The 23,060-nt window shown below is 41.0% G+C and overlaps 1 protein-coding gene and 1 long non-coding RNA gene across 2 annotated transcripts in view; one reads left to right on the top strand and one right to left on the bottom strand.

Annotated features, from left to right (window-relative positions):
- Positions 1–22,417, top strand: part of cacna1c (calcium channel, voltage-dependent, L type, alpha 1C subunit) — a 73,342-nt gene extending 50,925 nt beyond the window's left edge. The window contains exons 29-43 of the mRNA XM_080291615.1: positions 2,144–2,306; positions 2,541–2,668; positions 2,963–3,059; positions 3,421–3,523; positions 3,757–3,858; positions 4,059–4,186; positions 4,308–4,442; positions 5,212–5,576; positions 9,983–10,111; positions 10,233–10,360; positions 10,467–10,564; positions 10,691–10,787; positions 10,873–10,981; positions 11,064–11,232; positions 11,388–22,417. Of these exons, the coding sequence (XP_080147741.1) occupies positions 2,144–2,306; positions 2,541–2,668; positions 2,963–3,059; positions 3,421–3,523; positions 3,757–3,858; positions 4,059–4,186; positions 4,308–4,442; positions 5,212–5,576; positions 9,983–10,111; positions 10,233–10,360; positions 10,467–10,564; positions 10,691–10,787; positions 10,873–10,981; positions 11,064–11,232; positions 11,388–11,891 (2,455 nt within the window). The 3' untranslated portion in view covers positions 11,892–22,417. The remainder of the gene's footprint in view (positions 1–2,143; positions 2,307–2,540; positions 2,669–2,962; positions 3,060–3,420; positions 3,524–3,756; positions 3,859–4,058; positions 4,187–4,307; positions 4,443–5,211; positions 5,577–9,982; positions 10,112–10,232; positions 10,361–10,466; positions 10,565–10,690; positions 10,788–10,872; positions 10,982–11,063; positions 11,233–11,387) is intronic.
- LOC145421376 (uncharacterized) lies at positions 10,178–12,581 on the bottom strand. Its single transcript, XR_013902718.1, has 2 exons — positions 12,442–12,581; positions 10,178–10,579 (listed from the first exon to the last, which is right to left on the bottom strand). It is a non-coding gene; the product is annotated as an uncharacterized LOC145421376 (long non-coding RNA).
- Positions 22,418–23,060: the final 643 nt, after the last annotated feature.

Genomic DNA, 23,060 nt, shown 5'->3' with positions numbered 1-23,060 from the left:
GAACCTGAAAGGATGGAATCACACATAATTTACTAGCATTACACCAAGTTTATTCTCCTCAAGTTCAAAAAATGTCTATCCTTTCTTATTCTGGATACACCCCTACATGGAATATATAATAGCACTGAGTCTCCATTAAGAATGACAGTATACTTGGACACTTGATAAGCAGAGGAACTCAAAACTGAATGGATAAAAATCATATATATATATACAGTGGGGCAAAAAAGTATTTAGTCAGCCACCGATTGTGCAAGTTCCCCCACTTAAAATGATGACAGAGGTCAGTAATTTGCACCAGAGGTACACGTCAACTGTGAGAGACAGAATGTGAAAAAAAAATCCATGAATTCACATGGTAGGATTTGTAAAGAATTTATTCGTAAATCAGGGTGGAAAATAAGTATTTGGTCACCTCAAACAAGGAAAATCTCTGGCTCTCACAGACCTGTAACGTCTTCTGTAAGAAGCTTTTCTGTCCCCCACTCGTTACCTGTATGAATGGCACCTGTTTGAACTCATCATCTGTATAAAAGACACCTGTCCACAGCCTCAAACAGTCAGACTCCAAACTCCGCCATGGCCAAGACCAAAGAGCTTTCGAAGGACACCAGGAAAAGTATTGTAGACCTGCACCAGACTGGGAAGAGTGAATCTACAATAAGCAAGCAGCTTGGTGTGAAAAAATCAACCGTGGGAGCAATCATCAGAAAATGGAAGACATACAAGACCACTGATAATCTCCCTCGATCTGGGGCTCCACGCAAGATCTCATCCCGTGGGGTCAAAATGATCATGAGAACGGTGGGCAAAGATCCCAGAACCACACGGGGGGACCTGGTGAATGACCTGCAGAGAGCTGGGACCAAAGTAACAAAGGTCACCATCAGTAACACACTACAACGGCAGGGAATCAAATCCCGCAGTGCCAGACGTGTTCCGCTGCTGAAGCCAGTGCATGTCCAGGCCCGTCTGAAGTTTGCCAGAGAGCACATGGATGATACAGCAGAGGATTGGGAGAATGTCATGTGGTCAGATGAAACCAAAGTAGAACTTTTTGGTATAAACTCAACTCGTCGTGTTCGGAGGAAGAAGAATACTGAGTTGCATCCCAAGAACACCATACCTACTGTGAAGCATGGGGGTGGAAACATCATGCTATGGGGCTGTTTTTCTGCCAAGGGGACAGGACGACTGATCCGTGTTAAGGACAGAATGAATGGGGCCATGTATCGTGAGATTTTGAGCCAAAACCTCCTTCAATCAGTGAGAACTTTGAAGATGAAACGAGACTGGGTCTTCCAACATGACAATGATCCAAAACACACCACCCGGGCAACAAAGGAGTGGCTCCGTAAGAAGCATTTGAAAGTCCTGGAGTGGCCTAGCCAGTCTCCAGACCTCAACCCCATAGAAAATCTGTGGCGGGAGTTGAAAGTCCGTGTTGCTCGGCGACAGCCCCAAAACATCACTGCTCTTGAGAAGATCTGCATGGAGGAATGGGCCAAAATACCAGCTACTGTGTGTGCAAACCTGGTAAAGACCTATAGTAAACGTTTGACCTCTGTTATTGCCAACAAAGGTTATGTTACAAAGTATTGAGTTGTATTTTTGTTATTGACCAAATACTTATTTTCCACCCTGATTTACCAATAAATTCTTTACAAATCCTACCATGTGGATTCATGGATTTCTTTTTCACATTCTGTCTCTCACAGTTGAAGTGTACCTCTGGTGCAAATTACTGACCTCTGTCATCATTTTAAGTGGGGGAACTTGCACAATCGGTGGCTGACTAAATACTTTTTTGCCCCACTGTATATATATCTATCTATATATATATATATATATATATATATATATATATTATACATAGTCATATTTTATATGCTCAGATGTAATAAGAACAAAGTCTAACATCTGCGTCTCTCTCTTTTTGTCTTTGTAATAATGTGCATGTGTGTGCTTCACTCCATGCTTTTATGCGCGAATGCATACATGCGCACATGCATGCATTTCAATATGTGTGTATGTGTGCCTCTTTGTTTCTGTTGTGTGTCTTTCTCACAACCGCATGCACGCCGGCATTTGCGTCGGCGTCCATGCATATTTGGTTGGTTGTGTGCATGCGTCTGTCTATCAGATGTGCAACAGGTGAGGCGTGGCAGGAGATCATGCTGGCGTGTTCACCCAAACAGCCGTGTGAGAAAGGATCAACCAATGAAAGCAGCTCGTCCAACGAGGACTGTGGCAGCCAGTTTGCCATCATTTATTTTGTCAGCTTCTACATGCTCTGTGCCTTCCTGGTGAGTACAGGCACACATCTAATTTTAATTAGTAAAAGGAGAGTATTTCATGTGACCGTCATAACCACAAATAGCAAATTAACATATTTCAAAATGTGCCAGAAAGATGACTTTGAAATTGTGTGTTACATTTAATAGAATGTAGAGAAATGTAGTACATGTTGATTGAACTGGCAGGTCTATAATTGTTTAGAGTGGTACGATAGAAACTTATGGATTTCTGATTTTCCCCAGATCATCAATTTGTTTGTGGCCGTCATCATGGACAACTTTGACTACCTGACGCGTGACTGGTCGATCCTGGGGCCACATCATCTTGACGAGTTCAAGAGGATCTGGGCTGAATATGACCCAGAAGCTAAGTAAGTTTACAAAGCTATATTTGCCACTTTTCATCTGTTTCAAACATATATTCATGCATTTATTTTGGCTGTGTATTTTTACTGCTTATAGTTTAGTAGACAGGGAAGCTTTCTGCTCAAAACTGCTCAATTTATTTCTTTAATTAAATCCTTAGTTATGTTCAAGTAGTTGAAATAATCTGTCCGTGCATCCTGTTTCTACTGCAAAAACACTCCCTGGAGTACTCTCTATCCGTGGTTGAGAATCACTAGTGTAGAGCGTCTCTAAAATTCAACATCTATGCTGGTTTTTAGGGGGAGAATAAAACATCTTGATGTGGTGACTCTGCTCAGAAGAATCCAGCCTCCCCTCGGGTTTGGAAAGCTCTGTCCACACAGGGTGGCTTGCAAGGTAAACACACTTGCATGGCCACACAAATTCCTAAACAAGGCTGCAGAGTTATCAAAAATATACATAACAGCTCAAGTACCATCACTGCATGAGTTAAAAAAAATCCTCATGTTGTGTTGTATTAGAGTGGTGACATATGCACAGCTAATAACGCCTTGCACAATGACTCAAAACACATACTGACAACAAATCGTACCTGGGAAAATATCTCAAAAAAATCTCTCTAACGAAAGATTAGCGTCCTTAGAGTTGAACTGCTGTCTGCGTATTTTTAACAAACTGTCAGCTGCCAGTATCTGTTGGCAGCTGTTAGGGCAATTCACTGTGTTAAAAAGGTGCGTGTGTTTTTCATCTCACGTAGCGTCTGGTGTCGATGAACATGCCTCTGAACAGCGACGGAACAGTGATGTTCAACGCCACACTGTTTGCCCTGGTCAGAACCGCACTCAGGATAAAGACAGAAGGTAAAAAACACGTATGGGGGCAATCACTAGCACACAACTGTAAAGGTCACACATGTACGCACCAGTGGGCACATCATCATACTTGATAGCACAATGTGAAATTGCGTGTTTTCTTATTTTGCCCCACTTTTTTTAAAACCTATTTTATAGAGGGGTTGTAATGTAATTTCCAACTATGGAAATTCTAGTTTGAATCTACAATGTGTACTTCATACTGTGCTTTGTGTGTGCAGGGAACTTGGAGCAGGCCAATGAGGAACTGAGGGCAATAGTGAAGAAGATATGGAAGAGAACCAGTATGAAGCTCTTGGATCAAGTAGTGCCCCCTGCTGGTGGTATGTACACCCTGCAGCACAGTTTCTTATGCACAAATATTTAAGAAGTGAATGTTTCCAATAGACATTACTGTCACCTTACTGTGGTCAAAACCTTGGTTGCATCACTTGCAGTGGAGTTTCTGAAAAATCTTGCAGCATGTTAATTTTAAGCATTAATCTTTTTTAATAATGATGTTGTTGTTTTTTTGTTTCTGCAGATGACGAGGTAACAGTCGGGAAATTCTACGCCACCTTCCTCATCCAGGAATATTTCCGCAAGTTTAAGAAAAGGAAAGAACAAGGGCTGGTGGCCAAGGTGCCCCCCAAAACCGCACTCTCTCTGCAGGTATACAGACAAGTTTTGTCCACAGTAGAGCTAAACATTACAGAGGTAGATTTCTGACATTCGAAATTTGCTCCTGGGTTACAACATGATATGTAAGCAACACTGCTGTGTCTGTGTGTAGGCGGGCCTGCGGACATTGCACGACATCGGTCCGGAGATTAGGAGAGCCATCTCCGGAGACCTAAATGTGGAGGAGGAGCTGGATAAAGGTGTAAAGGAGCCTGTGTCAGCGGCGTCTGAGGACGATATCTTCAGGGTAAAGGTTGGATACACACACCTTCACTCACTCTCCAGAGAGAGAGAAAAAGAAAGAGAGAGAGAGATGATCAACGCCAGCTTGAAGCCGTATTGCATCATGCACATAAACATGCATTCTTGCATGTGCTTAGTCAAGAAGACATAATAAAAAAAGCCTCATGTTCCACCACATAGCTTGGCTACAAAATGCTACACTCACTGAACTATATTTATGGATTTTGGGGGGATGTGTGGGGTCCAATGAAAATAAGTTTTTAATAAACACAGCAGTATTTTACACACTATAATCACTAAACAAATATTCAGCGCTGCAACTGTAAGGATTACATACTTACACATACACACAGCTCCTTCTACAGTAAGAGGGTGAGTTATGCTATCGACCTTTCATTTTCGCCACCATTATAACATTCATATGCTGTTTTGTTTAGTTTTTTTTGCTGCTGTATTTGCATTGTGTACCAAAAATAGACAGCCAAATGTCTGTGCCTAGCTAAAATGAAGGTTAATAGAAAATAAAACTCCAGTGTCCAGTTTATTTAATTTTATCAGTCTGCTTTCATTTACTAAAAATGTTCTGAAGTTTTTTGCCTTTTGATAAAAGCTTTTTGCTTTGCATTCCCATCATTGCTGCAAGCAGTGTTTTGAATTATGGATGTTGGGGTGTGGTGCTGTACATTATTAAGATATTCTTTAACTTGACCTTTCCATTTCTCTTCTCAACTTTTTGTGTTCCTCCATCTCAACCGTCTCCGCCCACACCACAGCGCACAGGAGGGTTGTTTGGCAACCATGTCAACTACTACAACCAGAGCGATGGCCGTGGGTCCTTCCCGCAGTCTTTCACTACCCAGCGTCCCTTGCACATCAGCCAAAAAGGGTCACCTTGTGAAGGCGAGAGCCCGTCTCATGAGAAGCTCATGGATTCAACTACTTTCACCCCTTCCTCTTACTCCTCATCAGACTCTAACGCCAACATCAACAATGCCAACAACACTGGCATGGCCGGGGTGGCAACCCAGGGCATCAGTCGATTCCCGAGCCCATCTATAAGCACTGTGGATGGGCACACGGGGCAGCCACTCACCCCCATTCTGCTGCCAAGATCTGCATGGTGCTTTCCTCCAAAGAGGTGAGTGCAGGCTCAACAGCAGCTTCCATTTACACCTTGTTTTGAACTTTTCTGCTTCTTTCCTACTTTATGTGCTCCTTGATTGTGTTGTGAATAATTTGCTTTCCTCTTCCATAGCCCAGGCATTAGTACAAATATTTAACTGCCTTGTTTTAACATAATTAACAAAAAAGATGTCCATATAGACATAAATAATTCAGCTGTTTATTTCTTTTTACTACTTGCTTTCTTTCCCTGTCTTTTGTTTCTGGTGGCGAGCAGGACGTGTTTTTATGACAGCCTCATGCGGTATGTTGCCAGGGGACAGAGAGAGAGAGAAAGAGAGAGAGTGTGTGTGTGTGTCTGTAATCTCATAATGGCATATAAAATAACATAGCTGTCAGGGTGCTATAGTAACACTTGTTGCTATGCACACAGTGCTTTATTTTGCAATAGCAAAAAGCAGGCTACATGCTGTTACTATAAAAAATCAGCTACCAAAGCTGTAGATAGACTGTTTGGTTCAATGGGGCCAAACGTTTCCTATCAAGGCTTCTCTGAATGCTGGTTTTTTTTTGGGGGGGGGGGGGGTGTAATATGACAGATCTGGGTTAGACACTGTATAGAAACATACAAACATCTGAAAGCTTATACTTATTTGCTAATTTTAATGCAAATGTGGAAATGTGTGCTCTACGCTCACTGCCACTTTAATAGGTACACTTTGCTAGTACCAGGTTGGACCCAGTTTTGTTTTCAAACTGCCTTTTGACACGATGGCGTCACGCAGCTGTTGTAGATTTCTTGGCTGCACATCCATGATGTGAATCTTGCCTTTCATCACATCCTAAAGGTGCTCTACTGGACTGAGACCCTTTCTTGGATGTCTGCTGCTGTGATGGTTGGACTGAGATCTGGTGGCTTTGGAGGCCATTTGTGTGCATAGAACTCACTGTCAAGAAATTAGTTTGGGATTATATGAGTTTCATGACATGATGGACTGATTCTTATATAGCTGTATTTGAGTACTCAGTGTTTCATGCAACATTCTTCATTTACCAGTTCAGGCTCATTCATTAAAGACTTTTTTCTACACCAAAGTGCTTTTTGTTTAAGATTTACAGACATTATTACTCCAATGGATGCATCAGGAGCACATTGGGGTTCATTATCTTGCCCTTAGAATACTTGTATGAGATCTAGACTAGAGCAGCCAGTGATCAAACAACCAAACCTTCCTATTAGTAGATGACCTGCTCAACTGAGGTACAGCCACCCCAAATAATGTGCAGCCATCAGAAGGTGGGCACACTGTGGACATAAAGGGATGGACATAGTTAGCAGCAATACTCAGGCTGGCCGTAGTGTTAAAACGATGATCAGTTGGTGCAAAGCATCACTATCCACCTGTACTATTGATGCAGGTTGAATCCATCCTGTCATTTTTTTTAGGACAAATTCCGAGTCCACTATCTGATTGTCACAGCAGTATTTTTCAAAGATCATTTTTCATCATGAGCTTGAGCTTGTGTAAAATGTCGCCTTATTTTCCTGTTTTTAGCTAACAGGAATGGCACTTTCTTTAGTCTTTTGCTGCTGTAGCACAAGGTTCAGTGTTGTTGCATTTAGAGATGCTGTACTGCTGCCTTCCTATCAGCTCAAAGCAGTCTGGCAATAACACTCTGATAGATATCTGCATTAATGAGCTCATAAACAGGTTTACCTGTCAAAGTGGCCGGTGACTGTATATTCATGAAATTTGGTTTATATGTTTTGAAAGTTGTGCTTTAATTGCTCCATGTCAAGTTAAAATATATTACCAAACTTTGCATTTATTTTGATTTTAGTGGCTTAATTTCTTTCGACTAGCATCCCTCTCTGAACGACTTCACATATTAAGTCACTGTATTTGTAAGGCTTTAAAAACAGCAGTCAGTTAATATGTATATCATTGCCTTGATTTATTTTGCCCACTTGTTGGGATGTTGAGCCAGCTTTACACTTTAGTTACGATAACTGATTGTGTGTGCTGGCATGTATGTCCGCAGTTTTTCCCATTCATTAGGCCTACTTGGACAGTAATGAATCTAAAATAATACACTTGAGTACAAGCAAAGCAAAGTATAAGCTTTCTGATGGACTGGATTTAATCAGTTCAGTAACAGGTTAAGATCCACCAAGGCTTAGCCAAAATCATCAAGTTAGGTCGTTGTTCTAACCCAGAGTTTGCCGTGGAACCGTTAGCTGATTAAAGGGACATCTGGCATTTTTAGTTTTTTTTTGTTTGATTGTTTTTTTCCCACATGATTTGTTTTTCTTCACCACACTGTTGTTTGGGGAGGTTTATGTGCTGCTTAACAAAAATTAAATTAAAAATTCTGGGACTTGAAACTGAAACTTGGCATCATATTACGCCTCTTAATTCGAAACTCTGGGAAACTGAAGTGCTGTTGCTTGGAAGTAAAAACACATCTGGTGAAGAAGAAGAGAATAAAAATTAAATGCCAGAATGTCTCCTTAAAGCTTGAGTATTGGGTATGAAATACAGTTGTGGTTAAAAGTTTACATACACTCATTGTAGGCATGAATGTTGTGGTCATTTGGAGCATTTAGTGATTTCTTTGAACTGTGTTTTTTTTTCCCATGAGGAATGGTTTTACTGCATACATTTTTATTAATTTAAAAAAAACTGAATTGCATGCACAAGTTTAAATTTATTTTGAATTGTCTCTAATCCACACAGGGTCAAAACTACACATACATGCTCAAGCATATAGATGCACCCCCTCTAATATTTGGTTAAATATCCTGTGGAAAGTTCCACCTGAACCAGATGATTTGGTAGCCCTCAACAAGCTTCCAGGATCATTCTGGCTGGATATTTGACTACTCTTAGCAGAATTGACAGAGTTCGTTTAAATTGGTTGGTTGAAGTTGAGTCTTTGGGAAGGCAGAAGCTTAATGGCAGCCTGCTTTATCCATTCTAAAACCTGCTGTCATCTGTTTTTGGGGTCATTTTTTGGATCATAGCTTCATCTTTACTTCACTTCACTGATGTCAAATGTCTCAGTCTTTGTTCCGTCTGAACATAAAACATTTCTCCAGAAGTCATTTGGCTTGTCCATGTGGGACTCAATATATACATGCGTTAACTTAAATATTTTAATAGGTGGTTCTGAAGGTTCTACGATCTCTTTTAACTTTGATGTTTCACTACTTTGCCAAAGAAACTACTGGAAGACGAGTGTTAGTATCCACAATGAAGCATTTTAAATCCCAGTGGGCTGAGAAAATGCCAACCAAGAAATGAGCCTCTGCTCCAGAACCGACACCTTTAAGCTCGACTGATATTTGCAGCTGCCCACATGGGTGAGCCAAATGGCTGGTCTAGGTGGAACTTGCCAAGGGAATTTTAATGGAAAATTGGTGGGGTGTATCTATATATTTGAGCCCATGGGTATACTTTTGAACCTGTGTGGATTAGAAAAAATCCAGAATAAATATAGATCTTGTTTTTAAACTTATTAAAGATGTATGCTGTACAATTATTCCACCCTGGAAAAAGAACATCCCCAAATTACCATGGCATTCATGCCCATGATGAATGTAAATAAACTTCTCACCGCAACTGTGGATGTGACTGGGAAGAAGACATCTTTGAGACGCAAAGAGAATTATAACCTCCTCGCACCAGACAAGCACAAGTATATTATAAATTGGATTTGAATCTTAGTCTCCTGAGGGAAAGTCTCGTACCTAACCCATCGTACCACAGATTCTGACTCGCTACATGGTCTTGCTAGCTCTTTACGCTACTTTTACAATTCACTCGGTCTGGTCTGAACATATTTGTGATTAGCCTGTCAGAGCCCAGAGAAGGTGCATGAGTCTAGTTTCCTATCAGACAACTATATGAAAGGTTTCCTTCTGTCCAGTGACGCTAAAAACGCCAGCTCCAGCTTTTTTCTCTGATAAGCAGTGATTCGCAGAAAGCAATAGCCTCAGATTCTGGGACTTTACTGACCTTCAAATGATGATAGCAGCATAAAAAGTACTGTATTAAAATAGAGCTCCCTGAGAGCAACATTCCTTCAGAATATAGTCTCTTCTGTGTTTTTTAAAGATGTCTGAACTTCAGTCTTGCTATCAATTGCTATAATCCAGGTGTTGCCTTTTATTGCTATTCACCATTTTGCTTCAAGAAAATAGCTGCAATATCCACCCGCTTCTTTTCAGACTCTCCTCCTCCTTTGCCTTCCTACATGCAGTAGCTAAGCATCCATGGGTTTCTCCTTTCAGTTTTATTGCAAATAATTTTTAGTGTATTTACATGTACTTGTCTGTCTTCCTGTTTTTCCGTGTGTCGTGCGTCTTTATGTTCATTCTGTGTTTTTTGTTTGTTCGGCCGTTTGCTTGTTTGTCTGTAGCTCAGACTCGTGTGACAGTCATCTGCCAATCATCCGAAGAGGGGAGGGGTCAACAGAGGAGACATACGACGAGAGCTATGTTGAAGACAGGGTGTACCATGAGGATGACCACTCGCTCTCGTCTGACATGTAGCGTTTAAACACATATGCACTCAAAAACAGCAACGAAAAAAAAGCACATTTATTCCCCAAGCCTTTAATATTTCACAACTTTTTTTCTTTATTTTATGCACTTGTGTGCTCTTGTTAGGCTGGTGTATCACGATGAGACTTGTAAGCAGTTGACTCCCATGGAGGAAGCGGAGGAAGTCGACGACAGAAGAGGAGGAGGAGGGTGGCAGTCTCCCAGGAGGGTCTTCCTCTGTCCCACTTCTCTGGGTGAGAAGACCCACTTTTTAAAAAAATCTTGCGTATAAATTGCGCCTGCTGTCATTTACGCATCTTTACGTGCTGTGTTTTTGCATATTTGTGGCATTGATGTCAGGGCGGAGATCGTCCTTCCATCTGGAGTGTCTCCGGAGACAGTCGAGGCCAGACGTCTCTCAGAAGACGGCTGTACCTTTACATCTTGTACATCATCAGGTAGCCTCAGGACGCCTACATAATAGAGGCAAACACACAGAGTTACAGATGCACATAACAAGATGTGCAAAGAAATCATAATCCTCCCGGCAGCTCCTCTCTAACTCTCTCCCTCTCCTCCTCCAGGCTCTGGCTGTAGCAGGGTTGAGTCCTCTGTTAAGACGGAGCCACTCACCGACCCTCTTCAGTCGGCTGTGCTCCACACCTCCAGCAAGTCCCACAGGTTAACCAAGAATTTTGAAGCACTTTCTGTCCTTGTCATATTAAATCAGTGAGAGAGTTCTAACTAATGTTTATACTTTCCTTAGCTCAATGCAGTGATGCCTCCTACCAGCGAGTTCCCTCTCTGAGGCTAGAGGGCTCCAACTCCCATGAAAAGCTCAATACCAGCTTGCCCTCTGTCAATTGTGGCCCATGGTAAGAAAATAAAGCTGCTCCAAAAACAGTTTAAGCACAAGTAACGTTTTTAAGGTTTAAAACAAATCACTTCCCCTCCTAGGTACAATGACAGTAATGGGAATAGCCCGGTGCCCAGTCCTAGCCCCACCCCTAGCATGCCAGCGTCCAGTCAAAGGGCACCGAGGCCGGTGTCGCTCACTGTGCCGTCGCTGTTGGGGAAAGACTCCAGCTCGCTGTGTCACGGCAGCGCAGGCAGTCTAGTGGAGGCAGTGAGTATGAGTTATATGTAGCTGTATCTGTGTATAGGATCATGAAGGATATTCTCTACCTGTTATTTAGCATATATTCAACACCACACTGTAACACGTGACACATTAAACCTTTCTCCTCTCTGTCCATCCCTCTTAATCTTTTCCCTGTCAAGGTCCTAATATCAGAGGGCTTGGGTCATTTTGCTCAGGACCCCTCGTTCATTGAGGCGACCAAAGCGGAGCTGGCTGATGCCTGCGACATGACCATCGAGGAGATGGAGCACGCCGCCAACAACATTCTCAACGGCACCTCGCCCACAAACGCCACATCCAGCACCTCCTCCACCTCTCAGCACAGCCCTAACGGCAACGTCCTCCCCTTCCACACAACAGCAGCAGCAGCATCAACGCACAGGGACCGAGTGGTCGGCTTGAGTCCTAGTGAAGGTGGGGGAGAAGCTACAGGAAGCAGAGGCTCCATACACGGTCCCTCCTCTATAGAGGAGCGGCAGGAGCTGCTAGCCAGAGAGAGAGAACCAGAAGAGGAGGAGGAAGAAGAGGAGGCAGGAGGGAGGGAAGAGGGGCACTACAGAGGCTCGCTTGTGATCGGAGGAGCACGACAGAGGAACAGCGGGCTGTTGGAGGACGAGGATATGGAGTGTGTGACAAGCTTATAGGAGTCAAGTTAATGGGTTCGATCGACGAACTGGCCCCTCTGACATCATCAGAGACTGATGCTTGTCAGGTGCTGCTTACAGCACCGCGGCTGGCTCTGTCTGTCCCCACCCTTCACATACACACACACACATACAAACACACTCTGTCGCTCTGGAGAGTGGCGGCCAGTGATGCAACCTTAAACACTTGGTTATGACTCTGTTAGTCTATGAGTTAGTATATGGATGGATGTTTGCTGTAAAAGCGATATACTCTACGAGCGTGTGCTTACGCACGTTTGTCAGTGTGATCTAGGATTTTTTTTCTATCTGTGCGCGCATGTGCGTGTGTTCTCCACACGTGTCTGAGTGTGTCTCTAAAGTGCCTCACAGTTTTATCATGTCCTCAGAGTGTTAAGCGCAGAAAAGTAGACACAAGCAAAAAAGAAAAGAGACAAAGGGAAGTATGACTGAATGAAGGTAGACAAGAAACAACACAGCCAGGAAGTCCTTTCTATGGTTCTCCTGCAGACAACATAGTGTGTTTAATGTTTTCATTTCCTACGCCTACTTTGTGTTGTTGTTGTTTGTCTGGCCGCCATGACACCAGGTAGGGGACAGCAGACCAGCTTTTGAAAGGGGTCAGTTTGGATTACAGTCTGACCACACCCACTTGAGGTCAAAGGTCAACTCCTCCTCTTTGGTTCACTGATGATGAAGCGCTGTATTGAGTAAAACAGGGATGAAAAAAAGCCCTGTTTGAAATCTCATTTCTCCTCCTCTTCCAAAGCTAAGGAACCATGGAGCACAGCCCTGCCAGCCTGGAGGTGGGATTGAGGTGACACACCACCTCCAGCCAATGGGGGGGAAGGATTTGAGGGATGGTCCAACAGCCCCAATAAGGCTGCAATAGGGATGGGGGGCCCAGGCAGAGGAAGACACTCTCTGGCCAACAGGAAGCTAGCCAGCTCTTTTTATTTTTATTCCACCGCTGGTCAGGAAAACTCCAGCGAGAGACAAACTTGAATCGTCTGTCAACGTGATCTGGCTCCGCCTCCTCCACCGGGTTTCCTCGTTTGGCCACACCCACTCGCTGCCCCGAACAGGAGCACTGGGTGGCTAAGCAGAGACAGCGAGCCCCCCCTTTCTGCCTCATACCTCGCCGTTCCTCACTCCTTCCTCCCTCCTCTTTGGTTACTTCACCATCCCTCTCCCTCCATCGCTGAGTCTTTTTGCTTTGTCAGCCCTCGGGGAGGCGTGCGTTTGTCGAACGGGGCAACAAAGATGGCGGGGTGCGCGGGAGAACGGGAGTGAGCGATTGAAATGAAAAACAGACTCTGACGTCAATCAAAGACACTTCCTTCTCCAGGACCCTCCTCTTCCTCTCAGCGTGGAATCCTACTGGATTTGCTGCCACACACGATTTCTACAGACCACGCCCACTATGTATTTAACAGTTCAATATTGTGCAAAACTGGCTAGCCATGACTATTTTTGTTTTATATTCATGATGTTATTGGTTTAATTTATCCTTGATTTGTTTGCACAATCGGGGTGCTGGTCTTATAAATGTATTTTTGCTCGGTTTATTTTAGGAGAATTTTAAGAGGTTTTAAGTAACGAAGCAGGGCGTAGTGTTTGTGTGCGAGTGCATAACTATATTTGTGCGTGCGGATGTGTGTCTGCGTTTTAGTACAGGATGTATGAATGCGTGAGATAGAGTGTGTATCTTTAAAAAAAATTGGGGAGGGGGGGGTCTTTCTCTCTATCAGTATGCACCTTTTACAGATTGTATCTATTTATTTATTTATTTTTTTCCCAGAAGAGAAAAAATGTGTGCGTGTGTGTGTGTTTGAGTGATTTACTTGTGTATTCTAAAAGCTGATTTTAAGCCTAGACAGTAAATTAAGGTAGCATTACAAGTATGGTCTTGTTTGTTTGTATGTACGTGAGGGTGTGTGTGGGTATGTGCGTGTATGTGTGATAATGGGCCTCTTTAACACAGGGTTACCATGGACAGGCATGCTTCCAAAGCTTTGTGATTTCATTAGCAAGATTTTTACTTTTTAGCCAAGCTGCAGACTCAGAAGCTGCTCTGTCTTCAACAACTAGTTTTTGCATAACTTTTCTTTATTTCCCCACTCAGAGGTACTTAACTGTAAGGTCTCCAGCAAGGTCAGAGTGAATTATAGATCTTTCAGGCATTGCAGTTTTTCCAGACGGTAAGAAGCCTTTTGGCAAGTTGCTGTTTTTCTTAATCATGGCGGTTGTTGCTCTGAATTTTAGAAGTCCCCTTATTCATAGCGGCACAGTGACAACTCGTAAAGGAACTCAGAGTGGGGGTGGTACCCCGCGTATCACACATTACACGACCATTTGAGTTTAAACTCCAAATTAACTTTTAGGGCTGGTGTACAGATGCTGCAAGACTTCTGAATCACACATCTTTATATGAGGCTCGTATCATAAAATGTATTTTTTTATCAGGGATGGTTTCAGAGATAAAACCGACTTCCTGTTTGTGATATTTATGATTTACTGGTAAAGACAGTTTTGCTGAAAAAATTAGCATACAAGCAGGAAATTTTACTGATAATTATAAGACGATGATAATTGTTTGGTTAATGTGATAAATTATTAGATAGAAATCACAAAGCTTACATTTTGGATGGAAATTGTATCCTAAGCTACTTTTTTTCTTTATAAGTAGCCTGAAATTTTTTGATGGATCGTTCTCTTTTTTAACTCAACCCTTGGGTATAGTTTGAATACACTGAAAGTACGACCACTGCAAGGTATTTCATTCAAGCCTCAGCATTTTACACAGGGCACAGGTCTCACTTCGGTACTGTACCGTCTCCAAAAGCATTCCTGACATCAAAATCACCTCATTGGTACCAACTGCCACATGTATTATTATTATCATTATTATTATTTCTACAATTTAATAGTATTTAAAAGTGAAATCGATAAATATGCAGAATGTGTGCAGGTAAGAAATAAAAGGGGAACAGATTCATGAAATTCAGTCTTAAAAATTTCAGAATCAGAGAAACTTTATTAATCCAAGAGGGAAATTGAGTCCCAGAAGGACGAAGATGAAGCTTATTATCAGTTTTATTTTCCAAAAACTAAGCATCTTCCACCTACACTGTAAGACCTTTAAATACAGGTTGTCAATGGCCTAGCAGATGGATTCTCAAATAGGGAGAAATCTAATTGGTGTTAACAGCACTTTCAAAATGCAAAGTACACCAGGAGAATACCAAAAGTCACCAAACAGTGCATCTTCATGTTTTAGTTATGACATTAATGAGTCATTTTAAACCTAAATCACAAGTTTCTCTAGTTAATCCCAAGAAAAATTCGAATACACTGCAAAAGCTTTTGCCATTTCAAGTCATCAGCGATGTTGAACGACCACCTAGAGACACTCGTATGTCTTAACTTATGGCCATTCGTTTCTCTTTAATTTACCATTAAGGACTTACTGTCGAGCTCTAATTCCTTCATGTTAAGCAGAGCAGCTTTGTGGCAGGGAAGGGAGGTATGCATGGACACACTGCCATACACTGCGTCCTGTGCCAGTACCAGACTTCTGACATTATTATGCAAACTAAATGTGAATGTTGAGTATGTTCTAGTGGCAGTGATGATGTTGTTTTGTGGTTATGACACTGCAAACTCTGAAAAAGTCTGTTTTGTCAAAAGGAATTAACCCTCCTAACTTATGCCCCCCAAAAAATCATTTGCCTTCATAAAAATACTGTCAACATTTCTTTGAATTATTGTAAAAGCACCTCTTAAAAAATAATAATTTGCTGGCATAAGCTGACAGGACCGTTTGGTGGCTAGTTTTGCTATAAGCTGCAGATCTGGGTAAAGTCAAGAATGTTAATACCTGAAAAGTAGCACCAATCTTTGTTCAGTTGATCAAGCTGAAGTTTAGTTAGCCCTGAGTTTAAAAGTCAATGGTTCTAGCTGTTCTGCTGCAGTGGAGCCATCAGCTTTTTACTATGACTATTTTATCAGCTAGTATATCAACAGCCATGAATGTGGAAACCAGTAATGAGTGACAGTATTGGATAGGAACATTTCCACAAGATTGCATAACATATTATAAACAGTCCAGGACCATCTCCAGCTGATAAATAATGAATTAATGTACATTCACTTTACTTTTGTGTTCCTTATAAATTTTAGCCTATACATAAATACACAAAGCAACCCTGCAAATCAGAAGTACCACCCAGGCTTGGTGAGTGTGATTTCAGAATTAAGAGAGCTGTGGTGCCCCCGTGTGGAGTGGAGCAGCATTGCCATTTTTATGTCCCACATAGAATAGCACGAGATGTTGTGTTGCAGCGTAACGGTATGAGTGGGTGTAATCCTGCAACCCACAAGATATGCAAAAACAATGCAATAACTATGACTGTATACAAGGATCCTGAAGTAAATATGTTTGTGAAAGTGAAGAAAAAAAACAACAACACAGTATCATGAAGCTGTATTATTTTCTGTTTGTTATGTTTTTAAGTCACCTTGGTGGTTTCCATGCCAGAAAACCTAACATACTTGAAATCAGGTACATTGCAGTGAGGTATAGTGCAGATGTATTTATTTTTCATTCTCGTCGCAGGGTGTAGGTCGAGCATGTTCTTTTTTGTTGTTGTTTTTTTTTGACGCAGTGACCTGAAGGTCAGTGTTTTCCTCGTGAATTAACAAGCAGTCAGTGGAGACGCAACAAAAGCGACTGACCACATTTCCCCAGGTTCCCACTTTCTGACTGTATCTTTTTATGTTGCTTATTTCCCCTTTTTGTTTTTTTTAAGAATTAAGCTTGTTGGGTGTAAACATTGCATGAGGTTCACGTGTTGACATTTGAGCGTTCCGGGTTTTGCAGTTGTTTTGTTTGATTCAGGTTAAATATGACTATTTAGTGTACATAAAATGATTAAAAGCAGTATTTCTTCTTCAGAACTGACTGGACAGCAGTTGAAGAGTCCACGGAAGGGGATTTTGCATATCTTGTGTCTTATGTGCTTTTAGTTTATTTTCCTGATGCATAACCCTGAGGAGGACAGTGAGATGAAATTTAAGAACAGATAAATGATCAAGTTTAATATTTTTCCTCTTGCATTCAGTAAATAAGGCTTTGTGTTGCCATATTACTTTTAAATTGATTACTGGGACAGACTTTGATTTAAATCCAGGTTGAGGACAGATAGGCAGGAGTTACACAGCATATATTCAAATGTTTCTACTCTATAGGATGATATTCTAACATTTTTACTATTCAGTGCCAGTCACAAATAATTTACTAGGCTTTTATCATGCTGCAGGTCATATAAACACTCATCATTATGAGTAAAATTGCATTCTATATTGGTCAAATGTTTGTGTTTCAGCTCAAATGGAAAATAATCTTATACAAAACCTGCAAACAAATCTACTATAAAGACTGGTGTGTAGCTGTGCTGTAAACAGTCAGTGTGTAATATGATATTGGTACCAACCTGCAGTGAGGGCCCCTTTGAACAGAGCTGACTGATTATCAGGAAAAGCTCAGGTATAATCATTTGCTTTGATAGGGACCTAATATGCTTTTTCATATTTCTGTCAGCTATATACTGTTACGATATCCTCATATTTAAAGCTTCAAATAGCGTATGTACGAGTATTCCGTGTGAGCCAAAAGCTCAAACTTCTGACTGATCTAAATATTTTTTTTCAGATGTTGGCTCTACATAAATATACATATGCATAAATTATCCCAAAATGGTCATTTCGGGCACATATCTTTGACTATGAGCACAAAAGCTCTGCCCGCCTGTGCTTCGAACCTTAGAAATTTGCCTTAAAGGAAGTTGAAACATCTAAAGTTGCTTGTTTCAACTCATTTCACTTGTATTTATATAGTGCTTAATCACAGCAGCAGCCACATCAAAGAGTTGTATCTTCTAAAATGAAAGGTAAATGACCCCTGAGCAAGCACTTGGCGATAGTAGGAAGGAAAAACTCCCTTTTAACACGAAGAAACCTCAGATAATAAATGAACAGAGAGGCTGCACTAAAGCGCAGTGTAAAGTAAATAAGATTATTTTAAAACGTAAATCATGCTAAACTACTCTGGTAACATCTGAGAATAAGAAAAACAATATTAAGCAAGCATAATGGATCCCCTTTAGTCACGGCTCATTTCAGTTTGTGGTAAACGTGCACCAAACGTGCGTCTGTGAAGCTCTTATCATTTATTAGCCACATCTTCCACCTTGAATCCACTACGTGTGAGGGGGTCTTTCTGTATACTTGTGCTCTCTTTTCCCACATAGACAGATGACAGCGGGTTTAACAGGCTGATAAGCTGTAGCCGTCCTGGATCTCCACCTGCAGCCAGTTAAACTGTAAACAAAGCCCCTCTGCCACAAAAGGGTGCAGTTCAAATGGAAGTAATTTCCTCAAGTGAAAGCAGAGCTGGAGTGGGGAACGGCTTAGTCCCTGACAGATGGGTGACAATCTATTCAGCGGTCGACGACAATGGGAAGACGTGGGCGTTTGGCCTGAGAATGTTGAACGCAGAGATTATTTCATCATGTTTGGATTTCTGGAGGGTGATCTGACATGGTGGATTATACAATACATTTAAGTAATGTTTTATGTGCATAGGGATATAAAATATTGGTCCTATATAAATGACGATATCTTTTGTCTCACCACTAGCCAATGATTGTATATTTTTATATACCATATATAGCAAAATATTTATGAACGTATGATATTTAATCGCCAGAATGTTAGATTAAGGAACAGGAAGGACACTTCTATGTAGGCTTGCTGACTAGAAGTCAGTATGAATTCCCACTTTAATGTATTTTTTAAGCAAAAGGAAGCAGCAGGAAATAAGGAAGCACCGAAGAAGAAAACTGAATGTTTAAGCTATGGACGTTTATGGATGTTTCATAGTAAATCGTGGGGCTTTTCAACTTATTGCCCACATTCTGAGCTGTTGAGGAAGATTCGGAAAGGTTGCTTCACAATCAGCTACACCACAGGAAAGCAATCCATCGCCCCTGCTTGTGACTCCAAAATTAAAAGGCTCAAGACCCCAACTTTAAGCAGCAGACAGATCCAAATCCTGACATGCTTTTGCTCGTGTTTGTTTTTGTGTTTTGGCCAGAGGTCTGAAACGTCCTACCAGCAACCTGTACGTGCAGGTCAGAGTCTGGTTATTACTCCTACTGTAGCACTGAGAGACGTGTCTCTCTTCAAGTAGTCCTACATCAGCAAAACATATACACACTGTACATTTTTAACAGACCTAACCAAAAATGGCACCTACCAAGGACTAGATATCTTTATGGGGGGGAGGGTTTGAGCCGTTTAAATCGTGTAGCCTCTTTTCTTTTTCTTCTTTTACTTCCAAAAAAAGATATTGGAGGACTTGATCTACATGTGTGTGTAGAGTCATTTATTCATCTGCGTTGTGTGCAGAGTAGGAAGTCAAGTATTTTTGCACCTGATGAACTAATTCGATAAGATCTTTTGTCTGCATTTACAGTAAAAGCTCCAGACTCCAGTGCAGCAATTTGACCGTTTATTTCAAAGAAAGCAAAATGAATTCAGGTTGGTTTTGCCATATTTATTCACCAACAATGTTATCTGCTGGATTTAGCCTGGAAATGCAAACATGGTCACTGCTTCATAAAATCTTGACACTGGGAAGCCACAAAAGGATGACAAGACTGATTTTTATCGTTACGGAGAAAAGCTGCTGTACATTGAGAAATTTTTAATCTGTTCAGTATTTTAAAAAAAATGAAAATAAACTAACAAAAAAATAGCATTTTACACACTTTTTAGAAGTATTAGAGTTGTGTGTTTATCCTTAACTTTGCCAGTTCGGAGAGTGTGAGGCTGGAGCGCAGAAGTCTTGTAATCTTTCCCCGTGTCGGTCACTCAGATCTCCTCACGTGGATCTACCATTGTTGCAGCAGATGCATATTATATTTTCTTGTAAATCAAAGCGTTTGTTGATCACTGTTTGATGCCGACAAAGATATTTTAAGATGACTATTTTGAATATAAATTGTATTTTATTTTCCAGGTACAATTAGAATAGCCAGCTGTCGTAGGAGTAGAATTAAAATCATCAAGAGAATCACCTCAGATGTTATTTTGACTTCGATGCTAATGAACGCTTTGGGAAAGAGGGCAGAAACGGAAAGCGGGAACATATTGTTACATGCAACTTTGTACTGCATGTCTTCTATTTTAGATATTAAATAATAGGAATATTATAGCTATATTATATGATATTAAATGACTGTTAGGGGCAGGTTGTTGCAGCTTGTGGGACGGATGAAAGAATCTGGTTTTATTTAAAGAAACATCCTTATCAAGTTTCAGGTGCAATGCTGTGAGTTTATTTATTTAAAAAAGAGAGAGAGAGAGACTGATTTTGTGTGAAGATTTACGTTCATCTGTTTGTTGCTCGTGCAAAGACGCGATCTTATGAAGAAACATCACAGGTCGGTAAGGAAATGCAGTGGGGCACAGGTGCATTTCATTCAGTCCTTGATGGACTAAATGCGATCAAGGACACGCAGCCTGTTTAAAACTACAAATTTGGGTTACATGATCATTACACGTATTTAATCTGTTGGGATCAATGAAATCAAAACATCTTCAAAGTAGAAGTGATTGATTTAGCTTTAAATAAGTGATCACTGCTGAATTTCATAGCCAGCTCTTTGCATGTTAAGCAGCACTCGCACATAGCAGCACCCAAACAGCTGATTTTAATCATTTTTTCCCCTCATAGCACGACGTTAAGTCATCAGATATTGGTGGCGACGTTTTTCCAGGGCTGCTAAGCTCTTAGCTGAACCTGATAGATGAAATTTGCTTGCCCAGTGGGTTTAGGAATAATGTATAGACTAGAATTCACTCATTGTATAGCGGCACCTACAACAGCACCTTTTATGTGAATATTTAGTATGACTGTTTTGTCAGGACCTCAAAGACCTTGTGTGTTATCCCGCATTCATTCCAAATCACAGAGAGCCCTGCCTGGCACTCAGTTTTGACACTAAGATTGAGTCTTTCCGTAGCAGCAAACGCGACTCTCTTTGGGATATTACTTCAGAGGTGTGGCAGCAGCTTTACAATGCAGACTTGACTGTCAGCGGTTCTGGTTTTGGAACAGCTTTCACCTCATTAAAACCACGAATGTCTCCGCCTGTATCTGCTTCTCCACTCTTCATTTTACAAACAAGAGCTATTTAACATTGCATCGCAGATGAGAATTATTTCTCCAATCACCCCGTGAATGTAGGATACAGTTATATGCTCTTACTCACACCTGAGGAGTCACTTTATATTTGTAGATTTTCCTTCTACGTAGCCATTAATGGAAGAGAGATGTTCTGACCAGCACAGACATAAAAGGCCTCAGTTGAGTTAGAAACATAGAGGTCTTGTATCTGTTTGTGCGTGTGCAGATGCAGCTTTAAATAGATGAGTGGGCCCATTTGAGAGCATCATGAGTGTTTTCTTCCATTACTGATGATGCAGGAGCATCTCTTTAAGCAAAGAAGGCACTTCCCTGCTTTTGGCCAGCTTGATTTAGTGGCAAGAGAATCGCAGCTCTACGTACAGCACAGTCTTTATCTTCTTTCTGTTCCTCATTTATATATCAGGGCTATGCTGCTCTGTATGATCTTACGTGTACGTCACTACTCATGCAAAGTGTTAAAGGGCCATTAACAGGACTGAGCTGTTTTTCTTCTTCTTCTCTGTCAGAGAGATGTCTGTTGTCAATCCTTGAGTTTATTTTTTTGGAGAGAGGTGATCACACAAAGACCAATTCCTTGTAATATTAGTAGTGACGCTACTGTTAAATGTAGTATTTAATAACAGCACTATTTACGATCAGAAAAATGAACTAGAGTGTGTTATTGTGCTTGGTAGCTTTGGAGACAGATGGCCATTTTTTTTCTTTTCTTTTCTTTTTTTTGTAACTGAATTCTTTAACGTAAGCCACTCCCCCTCGACTGTGCGAGGAATTTCATTTGTTCTGAGGTTGCTAAGTGACATGATCTCACGATTGACACAACCTTTTTATTTTTTCTTCCTCTCGTTCTGCTTTTTTTTCTAAAAGAGAGATCTTGATTTTTTTTCTCCTTCATTTCATTTTAGATTTTAGAAAGGGAAAGAATACAAATGAAATAAATCAGAATATTAATTCAATCACTTTTTCTACTCCTATTTTCAATAAAAAGTGAAAGAAAAAACCAAACAAAAAGTTGATTTGTAAATAAGTAATGTACAGTTTGTATCTGTAACTTGTCAGTCTGTCATTGGTGACAGAGTCTGTCTTGCTTATAACGCACGCTACAAGTAAATAAAAAAGGAAAAAGTATATTTAGACTGTATGGTCCCTTGAAAGCAAGTTTTAAATTAATATCTGATGTATATTCCTGTAACATTGCATTTTTATCTGAGGAATGATGTTATTAAAAAATTGCAAATAAATTGCATTTCCTACAGTGGTGTGTGTTTTTCACAGGTCTCTATCCTCACATGTTCCTCAATAGACTAACTCTGACATGACCTAAGTGCCGTGAATGCAATACGGTAAAACTATCAAAGGTCCTGAAAAGCTATTGTATGGACCAGCTATTTCACAAAGAACAAGAGGGTCTCATACAAAACAAAACACTACTGAGTTCCTTCTAAGAACTGTGTGGGCTTTTGCTCTCTAAACATGTCCAACTTTGGAAGAAAATGTGTTCACTCTAAGTTTCCAGATGCCTATGTTTGTAAAGGACTCTGTGGATCAGTCCTGGCTCCTTCCAAAGTTTGAATGCAGAAGGTGTCATTGAGGGAGAGGTGGTGTGCCTGATTTGCAGAAACTTTAAGGTGAATGCTGGGAGGACATTTCCTGGCTTCTTCATTGTAACAAATAAATGTTAATCACTTCACCTGGCAGCAGTGAGGTGATCCCGCACAGTAAGACAATGCCAAAGAAACAACTGAAACTTGAAATGACACTCAGGCGCTAACGGATGTGTAGATTGCACTGGTTTTCTCTGACGTTTCGGGTTGTGTCCTACAGAGTTTTTGTTCCCCTGCTGAAAAAAAACACCTTCCACAAGTCAGAATTTAAAGTTGTTGAAACTTTGTTCAAGT

The sequence above is a fragment of the Astatotilapia calliptera genome, chromosome 17 (assembly GCF_964374335.1).
Source record: "Astatotilapia calliptera chromosome 17, fAstCal68.1, whole genome shotgun sequence".
Lineage (NCBI taxonomy): Eukaryota > Metazoa > Chordata > Actinopteri > Cichliformes > Cichlidae > Astatotilapia > Astatotilapia calliptera.
The sequence above is the reverse complement of the archived record's forward strand: the minus strand, read 5'-3'. Positions and strand labels throughout refer to the sequence as shown.